Source organism: Neltuma alba, unplaced genomic scaffold, assembly GCF_004799145.2.
Source record: "Neltuma alba isolate B1F8T4 unplaced genomic scaffold, ASM479914v2 tig00011585_pilon, whole genome shotgun sequence".
Taxonomy (NCBI): Eukaryota; Viridiplantae; Streptophyta; class Magnoliopsida; order Fabales; family Fabaceae; genus Neltuma; species Neltuma alba.
The window spans coordinates 855,596-877,890 of record NW_021636238.1 but is presented as its reverse complement, the minus strand read 5'-3'; the positions used below and the strand labels follow the sequence as shown (position 1 = coordinate 877,890).

General features: G+C 39.5%; 2 protein-coding genes across 2 annotated transcripts; both read left to right on the top strand.

Annotated features, from left to right (window-relative positions):
- The first annotated feature begins 1,107 nt into the window (after window positions 1-1,107).
- On the top strand, window positions 1,108-2,926 carry LOC114715292 (uncharacterized). The gene is made up of 2 exons (XM_028900090.1): window positions 1,108-1,397; window positions 1,501-2,926. The coding sequence occupies exons 1-2, from the start codon at window positions 1,108-1,110 to the stop codon at window positions 2,924-2,926; spliced, it is 1,716 nt and encodes a 571-aa protein (XP_028755923.1).
- A 15,207-nt stretch (window positions 2,927-18,133) lies between these two features.
- Window positions 18,134-20,998, top strand: LOC114715291 (uncharacterized). The gene is made up of 2 exons (XM_028900088.1): window positions 18,134-19,936; window positions 20,027-20,998. Exons 1-2 carry the CDS (start codon window positions 18,134-18,136, stop codon window positions 20,996-20,998), a joined length of 2,775 nt encoding a protein of 924 aa, XP_028755921.1.
- Window positions 20,999-22,295: the final 1,297 nt, after the last annotated feature.

The window sequence follows — 22,295 nt, the reverse complement described above, 5'->3', positions numbered from 1 at the left end:
TAAGTGGCTTATAAAAATATTTACTTCCAATAGATGGATGCATAGGTAGGCATGACTCACTGCAGTGCACATTCATGAATATAATTAAATCAATCTTATCAACTAATATACATATATATATTTGGATTCCTAATCGTTGAGATCAAAGTTAATTACAATTATATGGTAAGTTGGTAAATTTTGCGTTTATAAACATCCAAGAACACAGAAAAACTTCCCAAATATACACAAACACATATAGCTCCTTTTTTTTTTCTTTTTAAATTTTGCCATGGAACGTGTTTTCCTCCTCATCTTTCTTTTTGTCAAATCCAAATCTTGATGGTTCAGCCTCGAAACTTGAAAACACAAAAGGATCAAATCAAGCATCATGATTTTGCTAAAAGTTACCTCAAGGCATACGGCTATCTCAGGGACAATCAAGATGATGATGTGGAGTCAGGAATAAGGAAGTTTCAAGAATTCTATCAACTGAATGTTTCTGGAAAACTTGATCCTGAAACGATCAAGTCAATGGGACGACCTAGATGTGGCGTGCCAGATCACACGTCTAGTACAAGTCTTTTCAATAATTCAAAATATGTCACTTTGTGTCATGACCCGAAATGAAAATGAAAATGCAAATGACGTGAAGGACCTCTCATGTGCCAAGGGAATGCGACGCAGCATGAGGACCAGGTGTCCCACGTGGAAACTTAGGGAATAAATACGGTTAGGGAGTGGAATAAGGCGTGGTGGTTGTTGTGACGTTCCTCTCTATACTCTGCTTCTTCTCTGGACCCTGTGTGGTTACTTCCTCCCTCTACTTTCTCTGCACTTACTCTGTATTTTCAGTTATTCTGCAGCACTGATGTTTCGTTATTCTTGAATGATTGCATTGTAAATTCCATATGATTCACTAATACAAATATCATTCAGAGTATTATTGATCATTGATTGTTGACTGTTAATAGATCCATAACATTTGGTGCTTTCATTGAGAGAATGGTGGAGGCAACCGGATTTAAAGATTTGCAAGCTAATGTTAAAAATATGAGCGAGCAAATGAAATAGAATGAAGTAAATAACAATGCCAGATTGGACCGTATTGAAGCTGCTATAGAAGCGATGGCACAAGCTCCCGATTCCAGGTTTGATAAATTGGAAGCTGCATATTCCGGATTGATTAAGGATCTTGAATCACATCAAAGAAATGCAGAGAGACTATCGCAGCTAGTTACGTCAAATATAGCAACACATGAGAAGGGAATGAGTTCAGGGTCGTACAATCCTAATGGGCACACAACGAACCAGGTGAAAATAGACTTTCCAAAATTTGATGGGACTGATCCTGAGAACTGGTTATTCAGAGCTGAGCAATATTTCGCCTATTATCACACTCCTGACCCCACCGTCTTGTACTCGCCGCCATTAATATGGAGGGAGACGTTATCCCTTGGTTCCAAATGCTTCAGAAGATGAAGGTGATATACAACTGGTCTTCGTTGGCCCGAGCCATAGAAGAGGAATATGGGCTGTTGCTGTTAGAACAACCCAGAGCAAAGCTATTCAAGCTAATGCAAACCCAGTCAGTAGAGGAATATTGCCGACAGTTCTTGACGCTTGCGAATCTACAGAGGGCGTTTTAGATGATGCTCTCTTAGACTGCTTTATAGGAGGATTGAAACCGGAAATCCGAAGAGAAGTGATCTCTCGACATCCACCAAATTTACAGAAGGCTATGGAGATTGCAAAATTATTTGATAATTTTGATGCTCTGGCTGTGCCTGTAAGGAATCGCTCGACCAACTCTACTACGCCTGGGACTACCAAAATTGTGAGTCAATCATCGAGCAGATTAGGACTCAAGAGCAACCTTCCTCCACTATTACCAACCCCAAACATGAAACCCATAACTCTTGTCAAGAAAATGACGCCGGCCGAAATGTTGATCAGAAGGGAAAAGGGATTGTGTTATACTTGCGATGCCAAGTTTACCCCAGGACACAAATGCCCTAACAAACAGTACATGCTCATTGAGTATGAGGAAAGCGAAGAAAACACTGAGGTAGGGGTCGAACAACACCAGACAGCAACAGTAGAGAACGAGCCAATATCCATACATCACTTATCTCTACCTGCTTACCATGGGTCTCCAGGTAAGGCTACTATTCGTTTCACTGGGATGATAAATGGAACTGAGGTACAAATTTTGCTGGATGGGGGAAGCTCTGATAGTTTTATTCACCCCCGAATCGCTCAGTTTTTGAAACTTCCAATAGAGCCAACTAGAAATGTGAGAGTCATGATTGGTGATGGGAACGCTATGAAAGGTGAGGGCATAGTCAAAAAGGTCACAATACACGTACAAGGATACCCACTAGAATTCCCAGCCTTTGTACTAGCAATTGCTGGGTCAGACATTGTTATTGGGGCATCATGGCTTGCAACACTAGGACCACATGTAGCAAATTATGAGATTGGAAATGCTTATATCAAATTCTACCTGGGTAGTGATTTTATTACCTTGAGGGGTACACACAAGGCAGTGGTATACCATGCTACTTATAATCATTTCCAGAGGCTGATACACACTGACACTGTGGCGGAATGCTATTTCCTACAGATGGAGCAAATAGAAGCAGGGCAAGAGGGTGATACTGTTGATGAGGTTATGGGTACCGAGATGCAAGCAGTTCTGGACAAATATCAAAGCATATTTGAGAAACCTCACGGGTTACCACCTCCACGAGAGAGGGATCACAGAATTTTGCTTAAAGAAGGGACTGAGCCAGTTAAGGTCCGCCTTTACCGATACCCCTTCAGTCAGAAGACTAAGATTGAAAAGCTTGTGAATGACTTACTGGTAGAAGGGTTTATACAACCCAGCACTAGTCCATTTTCTGCCCCAGTCATTCTAGTGAGGAAGAAAGATGGAACGTGGTGAGTTTGCGTGGATTACTAGGCTCTTAATGCTACTACAGTGAAGGATTCCTTCCCTATGCCCACAGTGGATGAACTTCTTGATGAGTTGGGTGGCTCTATGTTTTACACCAAGCTAGACTTGCGTTCAGGGTATCACCAAGTGCTCATGCACCTTGCAGATAGAGAGAAGACAGCCTTTCACACTCACCAAGGACTTTATGAATGGCTAGTAATGCCCTTCAGACTATCAAATGCCCTTGCAACTTTTCAAGCTTTAATGAATTCAGTATTTCAGCCTTTTCTACGCAAATTTGTCCTAATATTTTTTGATGACATCCTCATTTATAGTACTACATAGCAACAACACCTCCTACATGTAGAGAAAGTACTTGAGCTCATGGTTCTTCACAAGTTGTTTGCCAAATTATCGAAGTGCTCATTTGGAAAAACCAAAGTGGAATACTTAGGCCACATCATCTCATCAAGGGGAGTGGAAATGGATCCAAGGAAAGTTAAAGCAGTAACAGACTGGCCCACCCCACAAACTGTCAATCAACTTAGGGGATTTTTAGGCCTTTCAGGGTATTACCGTCGATTTGTGAACCACTATGCCCAAATTGCAAGTCCCTTAACTAAGTTGCTGCACAAAGATGCTTTCTACTGGGCTAAAGAATCACAAGAGGCGTTTGATAAGCTTAAATCTGCATTGACTTATGCACCTTTACTAGTGTTACCTGATTTTTCAAAGACCTTTGTGGTTGAAACAGATGCTTCTGGAAAGGGAATAGGTGTTGTACTTAGTCAAGATGGGCACCCGATTGCTTATTTCTCAAAACAGATTTCCCCAAGGATGCAAGCTCAGTCTGCCTATGTAAGGGAATTGTATGCAGTGACACAAGCAGTTGCCAAATTCCGCCATTACCTTTTTAGGCATCATTTTATCATTTGCACCGACCAAGAAAGTCTTAAACATTTAGAGGGACAAGTGATTCAAACATCGGAGCAAGAAACTTATCTTCCAAAGTTGATGGGCTATAATTTTTCTATAGAATACAGACCTGGAAAAACTAACATCGCTGTGGATGCACTATCCTGGATAACACATATGGCATTGATTAGTGTGCAATCTTCTCTGATGAATGACCTTATCATAGCTGCCCGAAACTCTAAGTTCATTCAAGAAGAGATCCAAAAGGTTGAAGCCCATTCTCCTGCTTTAACAGGGTATACTGTGAAAGATGGCCTTCTTTATTGGAAGGAGAGATTGGTGATACCAATAGACTGCCCCGACTTGATTCAGAAATTGTTACTTGAGTTTCATTCCTTCGTGGTAGGGGGACATGCTGGAGCCTTTCGAACGTTTCAGAGATTAGCTACCTGGTTCTTCTGGCCAAATATGAGAAAAGAGGTGACTTTATTTGTTCGACAATGCTTAGTTTGTCAACAAGCTAAGCATATTCAATCAAAGCCAGTGGGTCTATTGGCTCCTTTACCTATTCTAAAGGCTGTTTGGGAAGACATAGCTATGGATTTCACTGTCTCTTTACCGGTAGCTAAAGGTTACTCAGTTATTTTTGTTGTTGTTGATCGGTTTTCAAAGTAGCTGAGGCTTTTCTGCATCATGTGGTGAAATTGCATGGGTTCCCTAAAACTATTGTCTCAGACCATGACAAGGTCTTTGTTAGTAACTTCTGGAAGCAATTGTTCAAGTTGCAAGGGACGGAGTTATGTATGAGCTCTTCATATCATCCTCAAACGGATGGACAATCTGAAGCTTTAAATAAGTGCCTAGAAATGTACTTGCGCTGCTTTGTGTTTGAGTGCCCTCGATTGTGGCTAGATTACCTACCTTGGGCTGAGCTTTCTTATAATACTGCATTTCATACTTCCATTGGAATAACCCCCTTTAAGGCAATGTACGGACGTGATCCTCCTTCTTTGTTACCAGTGGAGTATTCTAATGATTTGCCCTCGATTTGTCCCAATAGTTGCAGCAGCGGGACCTTGTTTTAGCAAGGTTAAAAAACAATATGGTTAAGGCTCAGGCTCGAATGAAGAAATTTACAGATATGAAGTGATCAGAAGTTCACTTTGCAGTAGGTGACTTGGTTTTGGTTAATCTACAACCCTATCGTCAACACTCAGTCGCACTTAAGAGGCACAACAACCCCTCCGTTACTTCAGACCCTTCCCAATCAAGCAGAAGATTGGTACTGTGGCTTACAAATTGACACTACCGGACTCAGCCCGTATACATCTAGTATTTCACATTTCTTTGCTAAAGAAATATGATGGTCCTTCGTCCACTCCTTATGTGCCTCTACCATTGTTAACTGACTTGGGGGGTCCTGTTATTCAACCACTCCACATTCTGGATACCCGTTCGGTTAAGCGAGGTGAGCTATGGGTACCACAGGTCTTAGTACAGTGGGATACTAGGGTTGCACCTACATGGGAAGATCTTTCTGAATTTCAGGATGCCTATCCTTCTTTTGACCTTGAGGACAAGGTCTCTCTCTTACAAGGGGGCCATGTCATGACCCAAAATGAAAATGAAAATGCAAATGACGTGAAGGACCTCTCAAGTGCCAAGGGAATGCGACGTAGCATGAGGACCAGGCGTCCCACGTGGAAACTTAGGGAATAAATATGGTTAGGGAGTGGAATGAGGCGTGGTGATTGTTGTGACGTTCCTCTCTATACTTTGCTTCTTCTCCAGACCCTATATGGTTACTTCCTCCTACTACTTTCTCTGTACTTACTCTATATTTTCAATTATTCTGCAGCACTGATGTTTCATTATTCCTGAATGATTGTGTTGTAAATTCCATATGATTCACTAATACAAATATCATTCAAAGTATTATTGATCATTGATTGTTGACTGTTAATAGATCCATAACACTTTGCCAAATAATCCTAGATGGCCTCCTTCTAAGAGAAGCCTCACTTACAGCTTCGACCCTTCTGGAATTAATGGTGTTGTATCACTAGATCAGTTAAGACAAACTTTTCTTCTAGTGTTTGGGCAATGGAGTGAAGTCACAAAATTCACATTTAATGAGGTTGTTACTGAAAAAACCGACATCGAGATCGGGTTATATAGCCGTCATCATGGCCCCGGTGCTGCGTTCGATGGTCCAGGAGGTATTTGGGCTTATGCTTCTCCACCGACAAATGGAAGCCTTCAGTTTGATGCAGATGAGCACTAGAGCGACGTGCACCCAACACCAACCGACCAAGTCGATTTGGTGTCAGTGGGTTTGCATAAAGCAGGACACATTCTAGGACTTGCACATAGTCAAGATCCAAATGCATGATGTATGCGTTTATAAACCCTGGACAAAGTAAGAGAATTTTGATTCCTGATGATATTGCAGGCATACAAGCCCTATACCCTACTTAAGGAAGAAGCCTTTGGATTGTAGAGAATATATGATTGTAATAAAAGAATATAGTTCAGGAGACTATAAACAACTCAATCTTACTGCTTGGGGCCTAATAAAATCCATCTATTAATGTGTTTAACTGAAGGAAATTCGCTGTATTCGTATTCATCAAAATGAGGAGACTCAGGTAGGCGTTAGTAAACTAATTATGAACTGGCATGAATATCTACCAACCACATTTGATTTCTATGTATTTCACTTCAAAAAACTACATCTTGGTGTACATTATAACAGTACACATCAATATATAGCCATAAATAAGACAAAATTAGAAGTACATAAAACTAATACTGTTGTTTTCTTCTTCTCTTTTGCCTCCAATTTGGTGAGAATGAACTTGTATATAATCACTGCCTTGACGTACGCAAGTCTTTAAAAACGGATGATCTGCCAGCACCTTTAACCAAAAATTGGCCAAAAGCAAAATAGCAAAACATCTTTTCATGGACTGCCAAATGCTCAGCTAATATTTTCTTCAAGTTTAGTCTGACGTATTATAATCTGCATATATATATGCCATTCAAAATATATATAGTTCTATGTTACATAGTTCTATCACATCTCAAGATTTACATAAAAACATAAGTGCATAATAACCCAACCTTGTAGATATATTGTGGCTATAAAAACGGGTATTAACCAAGTACTCATAATAAGGGTGGGGGGTCTGCTAGGGTTTCCTTTTCTTGCGGTATGGTGCGATGGCTCCTCCCACGTTGAGAAGGGCTCGACTAAAGGGGTCTTCTAGGGTCCCTTCCCTCATCTGTGGGGTTCAGCAAGGAGAGAAGTGGCGTGATGGCGGTGCCTACTTCCTGGTGTAGGCTAGGTGTGAGTATAAGACTTGTGTGGGTAGGTGCATTGGTGTGCGTGTTTGGGATTGTAGATTGGCGGCGGCGTTTTCATAGCAGGAACAATCTGTGGAGGGGCGGCAGTTTTTTGGAATTGACCTCGAGATCAGGGAAGAGGAGAAGACTCGGGTTCTGATTACTCTGTGGTAGTCGTGGATCTTTGATGGGTGCCCTCTAGACTTGCAGTGATGATGTAGCCTTTAAAGTTAGGGCGTCCGAGATCTATGGTGAAGATAGAGCTTCTGCAAAACGAATTTATGGGTGCTACTTTGTGTGTATCATATGCCATGGGGAAGATGAGTGAAGAATAGAGGAAGCTTCAACAAGGGAACTCAAAGATGAAGAATTGGGAATTTATGGGTAAAGTGGTTAATGGTTTCTTAAATCTCTGTTGTTTTTCTGCTAGTTGTGCATAGGGTTTAAGTATTGATTATGCTTATACTACTCATATCGACTCTTGGTTTTTGCATCTGGTGTCTAAGTTTGAGTACTTAAAGGGCTAGGCGTGGCTATAGCTTACTGGGTGTGGCATCCAAGGAAGGTTTGTTGTGATCATTCTCTTGATAAAAAAAGTCTGAGACCATGAGTAGCACATATATAAGAAATGAGCCTCTAATCTCACTGTGGAAGGGTTAGTAGGTGGGGAAGAGAAAATCTCGATATGGAAAGTTCTGATAATAGAACTATTGAAGCCTCAAATAGTAATGAAGCTTCTTTAGTTTTATATGGACTAAAATGGTGTGTGAAATCTAGCTTTGGTTATATGGAAGGGTGGTCTGGTTGTCTCTCACTTATTCAAGCAGTCAACAAAGAAATTTATTGCCTCGATTGGAAGTGTTTGATTGTGGTGCAGGAAATCTTCATCTTGGCACAGCTCTTAGATTGTGCATCTTTGAGTCGATTCCAAGATTTTGCAATTCAGCTGCATATTGATGGGTGCTTGCAACTCTCAGGGTGAAGAGCCCGAAAGATTTGGTGTCAAAGCCCCATTCTCCTCTGACAAATTCCTTGTTGATGTTTCAATATTAGCGATGAAATTTGTGCCTTGATTGGCTACGAAATTTAGCAGAGGAATGAAATTTGTCGCTAACCCGTTGTTAAATTTGGTGACGGAATTCTCATTAGTAATTCGTTAGAAATTAGCGACGGAGTAATTTTCTATCTCTAATACTGTCAGTAATAATTTTTTTTTTTGGGTAGTTTCCCTCATTGCCACAGTAGCCAAATATAAGGCTTCCACTCCAGATCTTCCCCTTTCTCTATCTCCCTTTTCTTCACTCCCATGTTCAGCTCGATGTACCTTTACTCGATCACGGGACTGGGGGTTTAATTTGACTGGACCAATGTTTCTCATTTTTGACAAGGACTAAGAGGAACTCTTGTTAACGTCGACGATGGCAATAGATGGTCCGCTCTCTCTTAGTTGTTTGCTTTCTTTCTTCTTCAATCACTTTGATATGTCCAATTAAGCTCCCTGAAAATTGCTCCTCTCTTCTTCTTCGCCCCTCCCCCCCAATCGATCTGGATTTCTAGGCTTTGTTTGTTCATGGGTGGTGAATAATTTCTTGACTCTTTTAAATTTAGGTGCTTCAATTGTTGATTTTTGAATCATTTTGATTTGTTGGGTTTTTTATCCGAGATTTCTATGCTATAGATGGAACGTTGAAAGATATCAGATATAGAAGAGATGCTTGATAGCTTCTGCTTTAAATAAAAATCTTGGTTGAAGAAGGAAGGAACGAAGAGCAGGGAAAGAAGACAATGATACGTAGGGCTGTGCAAAAACCCGGTGGTCCAGTATGGTCCGGTCCAACCCGAACAAACCCGGTCCAGTCCAGTCCAGAAAAAATTGGCCCGAAACAAGACTGGACCAGACTGGACTAGGGACTGACCCCTCAGACCAGTTGGTCCAGTCCAGTCTAGCCCGATTTTTTTAAATTATTATTTATATAATTTTAATTTGATTTAATTTTTCTATATAAATTTTTTATCTATTCAAATAATTAAGATTTATCTATTAACTTTCGAAGTAATAAGTATGCATATATATTTTCTACAATTTAAGATCTATATTGATGAGAATTAATTAATAAAACATGACTTCATTGGGAAATTGAAAAGGAATGATCAAATTTGATAAATTTTGAATTAAAATATGTGTAAAATTTTATATAGTAAGTTACAATCTTGCCTCCTATTGAAGAAATTATTTTTTAAAAAAATTAAAATTAGCTCTGGACTGCCTGGACCAGTCCAGGCAGTCCAGAGGACCAAGTCTAGTCCAACCCGACCTCGGGTTGGCACTGGACTGTACCAGACCTCGGGCTGTTTTTTTCAGCCCGAGGTCTTTACTGGACCAAACTTCGGGTTGATAACAAACCCGGTCCAGTCTAGTCCATGCACACCCCTAATGATACGTGTTGTTGAAGCTGAATTGAGACGAAAGAGGAAGGAGATGATGAGGTGTGATGATATAAGCTGGAGAGGAGGAAATATTACATGGCCGCCAGACAAGCAAATTTGGTCAAACAAAGTTAGTGGCAACAGTCAACGTTATTGATGGTTGAATTCAGGGCAGTTTTGTTACGAAATTATACTTTCAGGACATTTTAGAGTTTTTTTTTTTTAAAAAAAAACTTTTGAGTGTTAGGTGTTTCTTCACGTACACATCCAGAGTATTTTAGCACTTTATCCCCAAATTTTTAATTAAAGTGGGTCAAATACCATATGTTTTTTCGCAAATGCAAAAGTAGCTTCATGAAATTAAACCAAAGGAGCTCTTAATTCTTTCAGTTTTAACAAAAACACTATTCAATTTTATTATACTATTATAATATTAATAATTTTATGATTAATATATATGTTTGGTTTTCTAATTTACATCAAGTTTTAATTTAGCCCCCTTAAATTTATAGGGTGCATTTTCAATTCCCTCACTGTTAATACCGTTAGTCTCGTTAATAAAAAAAGTTGATTTAGCAAATTTAAATGGTAACTTTGTAATTAAATATTGAAATATTGATCTTTAATTTAAAATTTGTAAATTGAAAAATATTTTTAAAAACATAATAAAGATGTAGTCTGATTTTTAACATCAACAACCTATCTTTCAATATATAAAAATATTAATGAACTAAAAATACACTTTATAATTTTAAGAGGCTAAATTAAAATTTGATGTAAATTTAGAAGTCCAAAAGTATAATTAGTATAATAAAATTTAATGATTCTTTTTTAAAAATTGAAATAATTAATTTCTTTACATAATCATGGATACTTTTATAGGGTCACCATTTAAATTCATAGAGTTAGTGTTTTCTATTGATATGAGAAGTATGGTGTTAACATTCAGTAACTAAGAATATATTTTATATGTTTAAGAACCTAAATTAAAACTCAATGAATTTAGAAGACCAAATGTATACAGTAATCAAAAAATTATTATTGTTTTTCTTTGGCTAAAACTGAAAGAATTAATTTATTTACACGGTGATCAGTACTTTTGCACCTATTGTTTAACAGCAGTAGCATTTCTGCTATGATTTTGCAAGTTTATGAGTATTTTTGTACCTTTAAAAAGATTATGATGTTGGATGCACTTTGAAGAAAAATTTATAATTATTTTTGCACTTTCAGCCTTTAATTTATCAGTGGAAAAATGAAGCTTGACCCACACTCCCGCAGAACACCCCGCCCCCCAAAATTTTACCTCCTTCTCATTCAGATGATTATTTTGTCGTTTCATGGCCATTTAACAGTGTATAGCAATGGCGGGAAAAGAATGCTAACCTCATTCACCCTTCAAAGAGTTTTTCCCTCCTCCATTTAAGAAATATATGTAAGATACGAAGCTATGTTTTGGGTGAATTGAACAACTTTCTCATAAATATAAACTTATTCTCAATATGAACAATGCTTTGTGTAGTATTTTGATCAATACTTCCCACCATGTAGCATTTAAGTAATTTCCTTTACAGTTTATAGTGAAAATGCCTATCATTTTATCTTTGCAACAACTTACCTTTATATATACTAATAGGATCATTTTAATGTCTGTGAATCACAAACGCCAGGTTTCCTACTTGGAAAACGACAGGAATTTTTTTTTCTTTTCCTTCAACATTAGAATCTGTCGATCAAACATTTGAAACCTTTAGAATAATTGAAGAGTGATCCACAATCAACCCTACTTTCAACTTAATCTATTATCACCTAAAATAATTTCATAGTATACAATCTCATAATATTATATTAAAAATACAACAACGTTCTTGGTTAATAACACATACTTGCACCCAGTAGTGCTCTTCTCCTTGTAGAGGATACAAAATAATATTTCTATAAAGCAAGTAAAGTTACTTGCCCATATAACATATATAGTAAAATAAATATTAACTTATCAAGTTATTTTGCTACATATTTACAGAATATAACAACGATCTCTACTCTTCAACCAGCCCACCTTCTTCTTATACAACTTCCTTTCCCTTAACGCCGTGTGCCTTTACTATATATCATGGAACGGGGGTGACATTCTGGAGGATCCCTGTAGTAGTAATTTCCATCAAACACATATGCAGATTACATGAAGCATGCAAAACAAGTCATATGGAACATAATCTTGCAAGCTATGCATAAAAAGCATTTAAGTGCAATGACACATAGTCAGATTTATTAGCTGAATGCGCAATCAACGACACATAAGGCCGGACATACAATGGCTCGTAAGGCCGCATAAATAATGGCACATAAGGCCGCGCTTGTAATGGCACATAAGGCCGCACAATAATGGCTCATAAGGCCCCATGTCTTTCAGCTGCACGTGATCACAGCTATTAACTCATGCAAGGAATTAAAGATTACATGTTCTCATGCTTTTTGAATAGCAATATGGCACAAACAGACATGCAGCAATCATACATAAATGTAAGGTAGGAAAGAACTACTACCTAGGCTGCCTCCCTCCAAATCAAACCTTACCGTTCTCCTTTCTTTCTGCTTCTTGGTGGGCTTGCGTAGATATAAAAACTTATCATATTCGTAAGGGTAGATCAATATTTGATCCAACTATAATTCATAAACTAAATAACTCTTTAAATCCCAAATCTTCTTTAATCTCTACCCTTACATAATAGTTGGTCATCTTGGACAATTTTTCTTATTTAAACTATTCTCTTTGGAGGGTTTCTTTCCTTATCTCAACCCATATAGTTACTTTGCTTAATAACTGGTCATCTTGGTCAAAAATTAGTATTTGACTTTTACTTTTAAGAACAGTTTCCTTAGTTTATATCTGGAAGCACCTATTTAATATTTAAGAGCAACCAGCATATTAACTTTCTTATTCATCCTCTGGTTACTAATAAACATTAGTTGACAACTTAATACATTTAATCCAAGACTTCCAAGTTCAAGAATAATTCCTACTTATTATTTAACCATCTGAAATTAGTGTACAGCTCTTGAAAACATGGAATACACATTTTCAAATCATTTCCAGCTTCCTCAATATGAACCTCATGGCCTTACACGATACACACACAAACACACACTCTTATCCTCTCTAAACCACTTCTACATTTATCATTTGCAAATATCATTGCCTAACCCAAAACTGAAATCATATTTAAATCATTGATAAGCAAGACTCCCTATATAATCTATTTGGACTTCAATGTACCTCCTCCAATTCGGCAAACTCCACCCATTCAAATACTTGATCCCCTCTCATAGTTTAGGACAATTTTGTGCCTTATTCTGGAATTTTCCAGATTTAAAACCAATCTTCTAATCATCATTTCATAGTCCTTAATTATGACTTAACAATCTAATGTAGCTGCTTGACCTTGGAAGCAACAATAAACAACTGTATTCAAATTTTCCAGCTTTAATTCCACACTAAAACCATCACGTTGAAGTTCCTTACTAATGATATGACTAGCTGAAATCATTATGTAATAACAGCAATATTATTCAAATTCTAGGAGCATCAAACTCTCTTTATGTTTAAAAATCTGGATTTCTCAGCCCCCATAACACGCAAATATAAACTCCCTTTCGGCCAAACACAACAAAAATACCAGAGAACATTCGAACTCCAATCTCCAAGTGTAACCTTATCTATATCCGTATATGTCTTCATCTTCCTCCCATATTAATTAATATTTACTGCAGCAACTTTTTCTTCTTAAATCACTGAACCAATCGGACACTTATACACATAGACTCTTATATATATATATATATATATATATCATCATGCCTAGACTTCCTCCCAATTAACCATTTCAATTTCAATGTTTTCCACTCATACTTCCCACGGCTTTTCCCCATACACACACACACACACACATTCACTAATATATATATATATCCAAACTCAACTCCATTCAGCAGCAGAATCATCATCTTCCTTCAATTCATTTAGAACCCGAAACACACACATATAAATATATATATTACTTCAATCTCCCCTGCACACAAAACCTCAATCCATAATTCCTACTAAATTTTTTTTTCCAACAATACGGTTGACTTAGGATAGAGGAGTAAGCCTTATTCAAACCGATATATATATACATATATGTATATACCTACACTCCTTCAGTTCTGAAAGACCCAACATATAACCCCATAACCAGAAAGTTAAAGCTCTGTTTCGGCTCACAAAAACAGAGCAAGAAATCCACATGCAACCACCATTATCAACATGCAACTTCATATTCATATAATACACGTTTCCTCTCTCCTAATACCTCAAACCCGATGCCTATGAACCCAGAAATCACACGCTCTGTTCAGGAATTCATGAAACAGAGATAATAGTGACATGCAAGCTTAAAAACCAGCGTCATTTACTTCAGTCTTGCCATATAACATGAATTCACTGATCTTTCTCTCCTTTCCTTCACTTTCTCTCTCCACCCCAAGTCTCTCTCTCCTCCATTGCAGCCAAACCACGCACAAAACCAAAAAGAAAAGGGTAGGAGAATGATCAGGAGGCTTACCTTGTAAGGTTGATCGGTTTGCATGTGACCCAAATACATCCGATCACGGCCTCCGACACTTCTTCATCGAGCTCTAGTTTTTCTCTGGTCTCTCTCCGTTTTAAGATTAAGGCAGTGATGAAATGGGGAAAGGAAAATGAATTATGATGGTTATAAGGATGGAGCAACACGTGCAGCTGTGCACACGAGGCAATGGACCATTTTGCCTTTAATTATTCCTTATTTCTTATTCCCCCTTTCCACATAATTTCCTGAATTTGTGAATCCAAAAATTAATCCATAGTATTTTATATGGATTTTCCTCATCCAATAGCTTTTGTGACCCTTAAAGTAATTTTCATAAAAATTTCGGGCCAAAAATTATCTCCCAGCTATTTTTCCTGAATTTTCCAAGAAAACAGTCCTTAATTCTAGAAATTAATCCTTAACCCATTTTAAGGATTTTATGCCTCAAATAACTTCTTTGCCTCATAAAATAATTTTCCTAAAGTTTTCTAGTTAATTAGAAACCTCTAAATATTTTTCTTAGAATTTTCTAAGAAAATAACCCATTTTGCTATGAAAATAGCTTTAAAATTATTTAAGCCACTTTTTAGGGAATGAACTTTTCCAAAATATTTCTAGACCTTGAAAAATCAATATTCCATAATTTTCCCCAATTGTGATTGAGCTATTAAATAATTTTAATGAACTTTCTCTTTTCTGCTCATCCTGAGTTCAGAAAATTCGGGATGTTACAATTTTCTTCCGTAAATAAAATTTCGTCCTCAAAATTTGGTTAATTATCTTGAGGCATAAAGTCTAGATATTGCTTCTGCATTTCTTCTTCTACCTCCCATGTGGCTTCTCGTAGTAAAAATTCTTTCCAGACCACTTTCATGAACGAAATACTTTTATTTCTTAACCTTCTTTCCCGTCTACCAATGATTCATTTGGGTTGCATGCCATGAGTCAGATCATCTTGTACATCAATTTCTTCATATTCAATGACATGCTCTTAGTCTGGTTAATACTTTTTCAGTTGTGACACGTGAAAAACATTGTATAACTTACTCAACTATGGAGGTATAGCTATCTGATACAACGCTGGGCCTACTTTTGCAAGAATTTCAAATAGTCCTATGTAACTTCGATTTAATTTCCTCATTTTCTTTGATTTTCCTATGCCCGTAGTCAGTGCTACTTTCAAGAAAACATGATCTTCAACCTCAAATTCTAACGGTCTCCTTCTTTTATCAGCATAGTTTTTTTTTTTTCCTTGATCTTTATAGATCGACCTATGTATGTAGTTAGGGATACATTGAGGAAACATGGTCTCCCACCTTGAATGTTAACAGCCTTCTTGGTTAACTATGTAGTTTTCTCAGTGCTCTAACTCATGTCGTGATAGATCACATCAACAATACTGAATATCTAACATCAACTAAGACTGGTTAATGATATCCACCATTCTGAGTACCTAATATCAACCAAGGTATATTAATTGCATCAATGATTCCAAGTATTCGGCATCAATCAAAACATGTTAATGGCATCCACCATTCTGAGTACCTGGCATCCACCAAGATATATTAATCACATCAACGATTCCGAGTATTTAGCATCAATCAAAACATATTAATGGTATCAACCATTCTGAAAATCTTACTTTGTTATTTTCTACCTTACCTTTGGCATTATCTCTTAGTACTCAATCTATTCATATAATATTTGGGGACTTTTTCTGTTCCTCTTACTTTCTTACCCCAAACTTAGCTTGCCTAAATGCATTCTACTTGAGACTTGCAGCTCAACACTCTGTTAACTCTTACTTTCCTTTGTTGACCAATTAGAATTGAGCTCGGTCTATTTAACAACTTGGCTATATGAAGAAAAGTCAGAGATACTCTCTCTGTAATGGTTAACCAGACTCAAAAAATCTTATATTCTAAACTCATCTGAGGTCATTGTCTTCCCAGAGAAAACTGTTTATTTTGGGCATCAGTAAATTTCCTTCAGGTCTTCTATGACCATGAGATCTAATTGTGATATGGAGATCTAAGTATGATCTCACTAGGCCTACTTCGTGGATCTAACTGTGATCCCTTTCTGGGAATTTCAAGACCAAAGAATGAGGCTATAGAATAACTTTATCTCTATGAAATCTAGCAACCATACTGATAATTCTCCAAAACTGATCTTAGATACCCGTATTGCTTTCTTAGGCCTTACTCATTCCTTTTGGAAACTTCAACATTATCTCCTTACACTTCTTATTTAGCTTCATTATCTTATTCTCCACTTTCTCAAGCTTTATATCAATTCGTCCACCATGTCGACCTAGCTCTTTGAGCTATTTATTCATCCTTGTGGCCATTAGAGTTAACATTTTGCTTAGGCCACATAACATACTTGCCCTGCCTTAGTATAGGGTCTTACCACATACTATACTTGCCCTGCTTTAGTATAGGGTCTTACCACATACTATACTTGCCCTGCCTTAGTATAGGGTCTTACCACTTCTAATAACTTTAGATGGTACAAGGAGAGAACTCATGATACTGCCTTATCTCTCTCAAGGCTGGTTTAACTATTCAAACGCTTAGGTCGCCACTTTGCCTTTATGATAAAGATTAGACTTATGTCCCTATTTGGCTTTCTCAACTCTTGCCATTACTCTCTAGTGGGGGAGTCTCTTAACTTTGACTCAAACCCCAGGGAAAGTCTCTTTATTCTGTATTAGTGGCTACCTATACTTTCTTATGAAAACGTATCTGATGCAGATTAACTAATTATTTTATTATTGTTTTATTTAGAGAGTGGGCAGTTACCCCACTCACCCCCACTTTCCTCATTTTATTTCTTTTATTTATTTTATTTCTTCCTTATAAATAGTCTAGGGTTTCAGTTGTAATCAGACTTGGCATTTAGAATTTATCGATCAGTTTTCTCCCGTTCTCCCTGCTTCTCTACTTCTCCTCTCTTCTTCTTCCTCTTCTCTAACCTCTCATCCCTTCCAATCCTTTCTTGTTTTACATCAATTTTGGTACCAGAGCCTGGTTTCCCTTGTGCCTTTTGATTTTTGAAACGCCCAAACACGCCCTTAGTCAAACAACCCACGGCTGCCGTTCCTTCACCATTGTTCGCTCACTTTCTGACGACCGTTCACCGCGCCGCCACTTCCATTCTCACCGTAGGCAACAATCCGTCCAGATCTCAAAGTTTCACAACCAGAAACCACAGGAAACAGCCTCCACGAGCCAGCGTCACCGTCAGCGTCACTTTAAAGGCCCAGATCTCACTCGTCCGACTTCCGTTTGCCACGAAACCACCGCCATCGCCTTCGTCACGAGGAACACAGCCAGCCACCAGAATTTCACGGTCAACAGAGATTCCACGCGCCTACACGCTTCGGAAGAATCTCTGCGCATGAGATCCACGCGCCTCCGTGCCTCTGCGGCTCAGATTCAGTTTTAGCGAAAATTACACAGTCGGCCCATAATTTCCAGAAAATTTCGGATTCACCCCAGGTTTCGAAATTTTACTGTTTGACCCTATTCGTTGGAGGAAATTACACTTCTGGACCCGGATTTTGTCAAAATTTTCACTTCGGCCACAGAATCATTTAGACACTTTGGGGTAATTTTTTCTGGTCTCTTTAAGTGCGTTGGTAAGGCGCAATTGACCCTCTCTTTAACTTACTGTGACTAGTTTGACATATTGGAGGTTACTAGTTTGCTTTTGCCATTTTATTGATTACTGTCTACCGTAGATATTATATTTTATTAGCATTTTCATTTGTTTTAAAAAAAAAGAGAAAAAAAAAGAAGCAAAAAAAAAAGCAAAAAAAAAAGCAAAAAAAAAAAGGAGGAAGAATTTATTTTCATTTTATTAGTAGCTCTTTACTTGCTTCATTATTTGTTGTTAGCTTTCGTCTATCTATTGCATGACTATTCGTGATATTGAAAATAGACAAGACACCTTAGACCAAGCACGTCAATCTTTAGAACCTCGTGTTAGCTCCCTTCAATCCCAAATGGACCAGAGACTTCAGACCTTTGAACTAAAACTGAATGAACTTACCAAATGCCTTAAGGAATCTTTGGCCAAGATTAAGCAAGAATATAACTCCCAGTGTCAGGAGCTTAGAGCCACTACTCAGGAGCTTAAGGTATCTAATCAAGAGCTTAGGACCTCCCAGCAAGAAATTAGAGATTCTCTCCTAAGAATTGATAGGCATGTATTTAGTAAAGGTGCAGAAGGGATTCTTGGAAATGTACCTGAGACCAATCAAGCGCACCTTAAGTTCGACACCATTGGACCATCTCACACTAGAGGCTCCCAACTGTCTATAGGGCTACGTAACCCGCAGACTAAACCGCTACACGTTGAGACCCTTCCCCCACAGTTCGAGGAAGAGGACAACCCATGGGATGAGCAAGGGACAGAGGCTCGCTACGAATCCCATGTTGTGAACCAACGAGCCTATGGAGGATACGCCACGCGCCCTAGGTATGGACGAGAACCGTCGCCGCCCAGACGATACCGAGACACCCCTCGGCAAGACTACAATGATGATGCGACGAAGAGGGTTAAAGTTGAGGCACCTGACTTTGATGGTCGTTTAGATGTGAATGCCTTCCTCGATTGGTTAGCCACCATGGATGACTACTTCGAGTGGTACAATATGAGTGACATACAACGTGTTCGTTTTACCAAGATGAAGCTCGTAGGATCTGCAAGGAAGTATTGGCAGTTTGTCCAAACGAACCTTGAACGCCTAGGGCAACCTCCTGTCACTACTTGGGAGGAGATGAAGTTGAAGCTTAAGGAAAAGTACGTGCCGGTCAGTCACTTAAGCATGCTTTTCAACCAATTGAACAACCTCAAGCAAGGAACCTCATCGGCAGTCGACTACGTCTCTCGATACGATGACCTTCTGATCCGCAATGACTTAAATGAGCCGAGTTTTGTGGTTATTGAGAGGTTCATCAGCGGCCTTAGGGATGACATACAGAGGGAGCTCAAAGTAAACCGTCCTTACACTTTAGAGGAAGCATATCATAAGGCTATCGACATTGACTCCCTGCCTAAGTATCCCTCTTTCAGGCGTCCCAGCTTCTCTGGATTAGAATCTTGTCTAACACGCAGCTCCACTGTTTCGGGCAATCAGCGGGTAAGTCAACAATTTTCAGGACCAAGCGCTTCTAGACCAAGAGAGTCATTAGCCTTAAACGCTCGCACAGGTAGCCCATCGATAGAGTGTTTCAAGTGTCACTCTAAGGGACACATTGCTTCAAAGTGCCCGCAACGTGCATTGCTTATCGAATCTCAAGATGATGCACTACTCGAGAGCGAGCCAAACGTCGTCATCGACCCTGTCGATATTCCTTCTGATGTGGACGACGAAATTAATTGTGATGACATGCCATTGGGTCATCTTGGAGTGATGCGATGCCTCCTGACTGTCCCAATGCCAGATGACTTGTGGAAACGGAACAGTATCTTCCACACCTTCGTGAAGTGCGGTGATAAGTCATGCAAGCTAGTTATTGATAGTGGAAGTGAAAGGAATGTGATCTCTAGTCGAGGTGTTGCTCGTCTTGGACTTAAGACGGAGCAAATTGCTAAGCCTTTCCGAGTTGCATGGGTTGATAACACTTCATTGCTTATCACTCAGCAGTGTCGAGTTCCACTCCAGTTGGGTGACTACAAGGAGGATGTTTTATGTGTTGTGATTCCTATGGATGTGTCTCATATTCTTTTAGGACGCCCGTGGCTATATGACCATGATGTCACTATCCAAGGCCGAGCGAACAACCACATCTTCAAGCATTAGGGCAAGACCATCTTACTCCGTCCTGCAAAGCCTGAGCCTAAAGCAAAAGGTTTAATCCCTACGAAAGGATCCACTTCTAAACCTATCAACCTTCACCTCCTCACGGAAAAGCAATTCATCGAAGAAAGTAGAGAGGGTGATGTCATCCTTGCTGTTGTTTCTAAAGTCATTTCTCCTCCTGCACCAATACCCGACAACTTCCCAAAAGAAGTAACCCAACTCTTGGACGAGTTTAAAGATGTTGCACTTGAGGAGTTACCTCCTAACTTGCCACCCATGAGGAACATCCAGCATGCAATTGATTTGGTTCCAGGATCACAGCTCCCCAACCTTCCACACTACAGGATGAACCCTAAAGATCGGGAAGAGCTCAATCGTCAGGTTAACAGCTTGCTTGAGAAGGGCTATATCCAGCATAGCCTCAGTCCTTGTGCTGTCCCTGCCCTTCTGACTCTGAAGAAAGACGGCTCGTGGAGAATGTGTGTTGATAGTCGAGCCATAAACAAGATAACTGTCAAGTACAGGTTCCCGATCCCTAGGTTAGAGGACATGCTTGATTTCATGTTTGGGTCTAAGTGGTTCTCCAAGCTTGATCTTCGTAGTGGTTACCATCAGATTCGAATCAGACCAGGAGATGAGTGGAAGACCGCATTCAAGACACAAGATGGACTGTACGAGTGGCTCGTTATGCCATTTGGCTTAACAAATGCCCCGAGCACATTTATGCGAGTAATGACGCATATGCTGCAGCCCTATCTGGGAAAGTTCGTGGTTGTCTATTTTGATGACATCCTGGTTTTTAGTAAGTCCAGAGATGACCACTTGCACCACCTTAGACAGGTGCTTCTGACCCTGCGGAAGGAGAAATTTTATCTCAACCTACCAAAGTGCTCCTTCCTACAGAGCCAAGTTATGTTTCTCGGATTCATCGTCTCGAAACAAGGCTTATCTGCCGACCCTGCGAAAGTCTGAGCTATTCAAGATTGGCCAGAACCGCAGACACTGCATGAAGCACGTAGCTTCCATGGGCTTGCATCTTTCTATCGGCGTTTCATCAGAGACTTCAGCATACTTATGTCTCCAATTACTGACTGCCTGAAGAAGGATAAGTTCAACTGGACTCCCATGGCCTCCACAGCTTTCAGCACTATTAAGAAGAAACTCTCGAGTGCTCCCGTCCTGGCTTTACCTGATTTCAACAAGTGCTTTGAAGTTGCGTGCGATGCATCCGGGGTTGGGATTGGAGGCGTTCTCAGCCAAGAAGGCCACCCTGTCGCCTACTTCAGTGAGAAGCTCAATGAGGCCAAGCAAAAGTACTCCACGTATGACAAAGAGTTCTACGCCATTGTTCGCTCTTTGGAGCATTGGAAGTACTACCTCCTTCCCCAACAGTTTGTCATATACTCAGACCACCAGTTTCTCAAGTTCCTTAGCTCCCAACGGCATTTGAATGCCAAATATGCCAAGTGGAGCGAATTCATTCAGGAGTTTACCTTCGTGGTCAAGCACCGCCCAGGGGTAGAGAACAAAGTAGCTGACGCTCTTAGTCGAAGAATCCACGTTCTCAACACTCTGACGGTTAGTGTCATGGGCTTTGACCGGCTCAGGGATGAGTACACCTCGTGTCCTGACTTTGGCATCATTTATAACGAGGTTAAAGATGGCAACCGCCACGATCATGTGGATTTCCTTATCAATGATGGCTACCTGTTCCGTGGGACAAGATTGTGCATTCCCCGCACGTCAGTACGCGATTTTCTTGTTTGGGAATTGCATGCTGGAGGGTTAGCCAGACACTTCGGCGTTCAGAAGACTACGGTCCTGGTTGAAGATAGGTTCTACTGGCCTTCCCTTAAGCGTGATGTTGCTCGAATCCTTTCCTAGTGTCGTACATGCCATACGGCCAAAGCAAAGAAGAGGAATATTGGATTGTACATGCCTCTTCCTGTTCCTGAGGCACCTTGGAAGGACATTAGCATGGATTTCGTGCTTGGATTGCCTAAGACAGTGAGAGGGCACAACTTTGTCTTGGTTGTGGTTGATAGATTCTCAAAGATGGCACATTTTATTCCATGCAGTAGGACTACCGATGCCTCACATCTGGCAAAGCTTTTCTTTCGAGAGGTTGTGCGTCTTCACGGTTTGCCTACCACTATCGTCTCTGATAGGGATGTCAAGTTTGTCAGCTATTTCTGGAAGACCCTTTGGAAGCTATTCGGTACACAAGTGAAGTTCTCGTCTGCTTTCCACCCTCAGACTGATGAACGAG

What these genes read in the sequence shown, in the direction of transcription:
- LOC114715291 (XM_028900088.1), top strand. Translation starts at nt 18,134, where the DNA reads ATGACTATTCGTGATATTGAAAATAGACAAGACACCTTAGACCAAGCA. An exon ending in GTGTTGTGATTCCTATGGAT is followed by an intron (nt 19,937 to 20,026) that starts GTGTCTCATATT and finishes TTCAAGCATTAG; the next exon opens with GGCAAGACCATCTTACTCCG.
- LOC114715292 (XM_028900090.1), top strand. Translation starts at nt 1,108, where the DNA reads ATGGCACAAGCTCCCGATTCCAGGTTTGATAAATTGGAAGCTGCATAT. An exon ending in ACTCCTGACCCCACCGTCTT is followed by an intron (nt 1,398 to 1,500) that starts GTACTCGCCGCC and finishes CCCGAGCCATAG; the next exon opens with AAGAGGAATATGGGCTGTTG.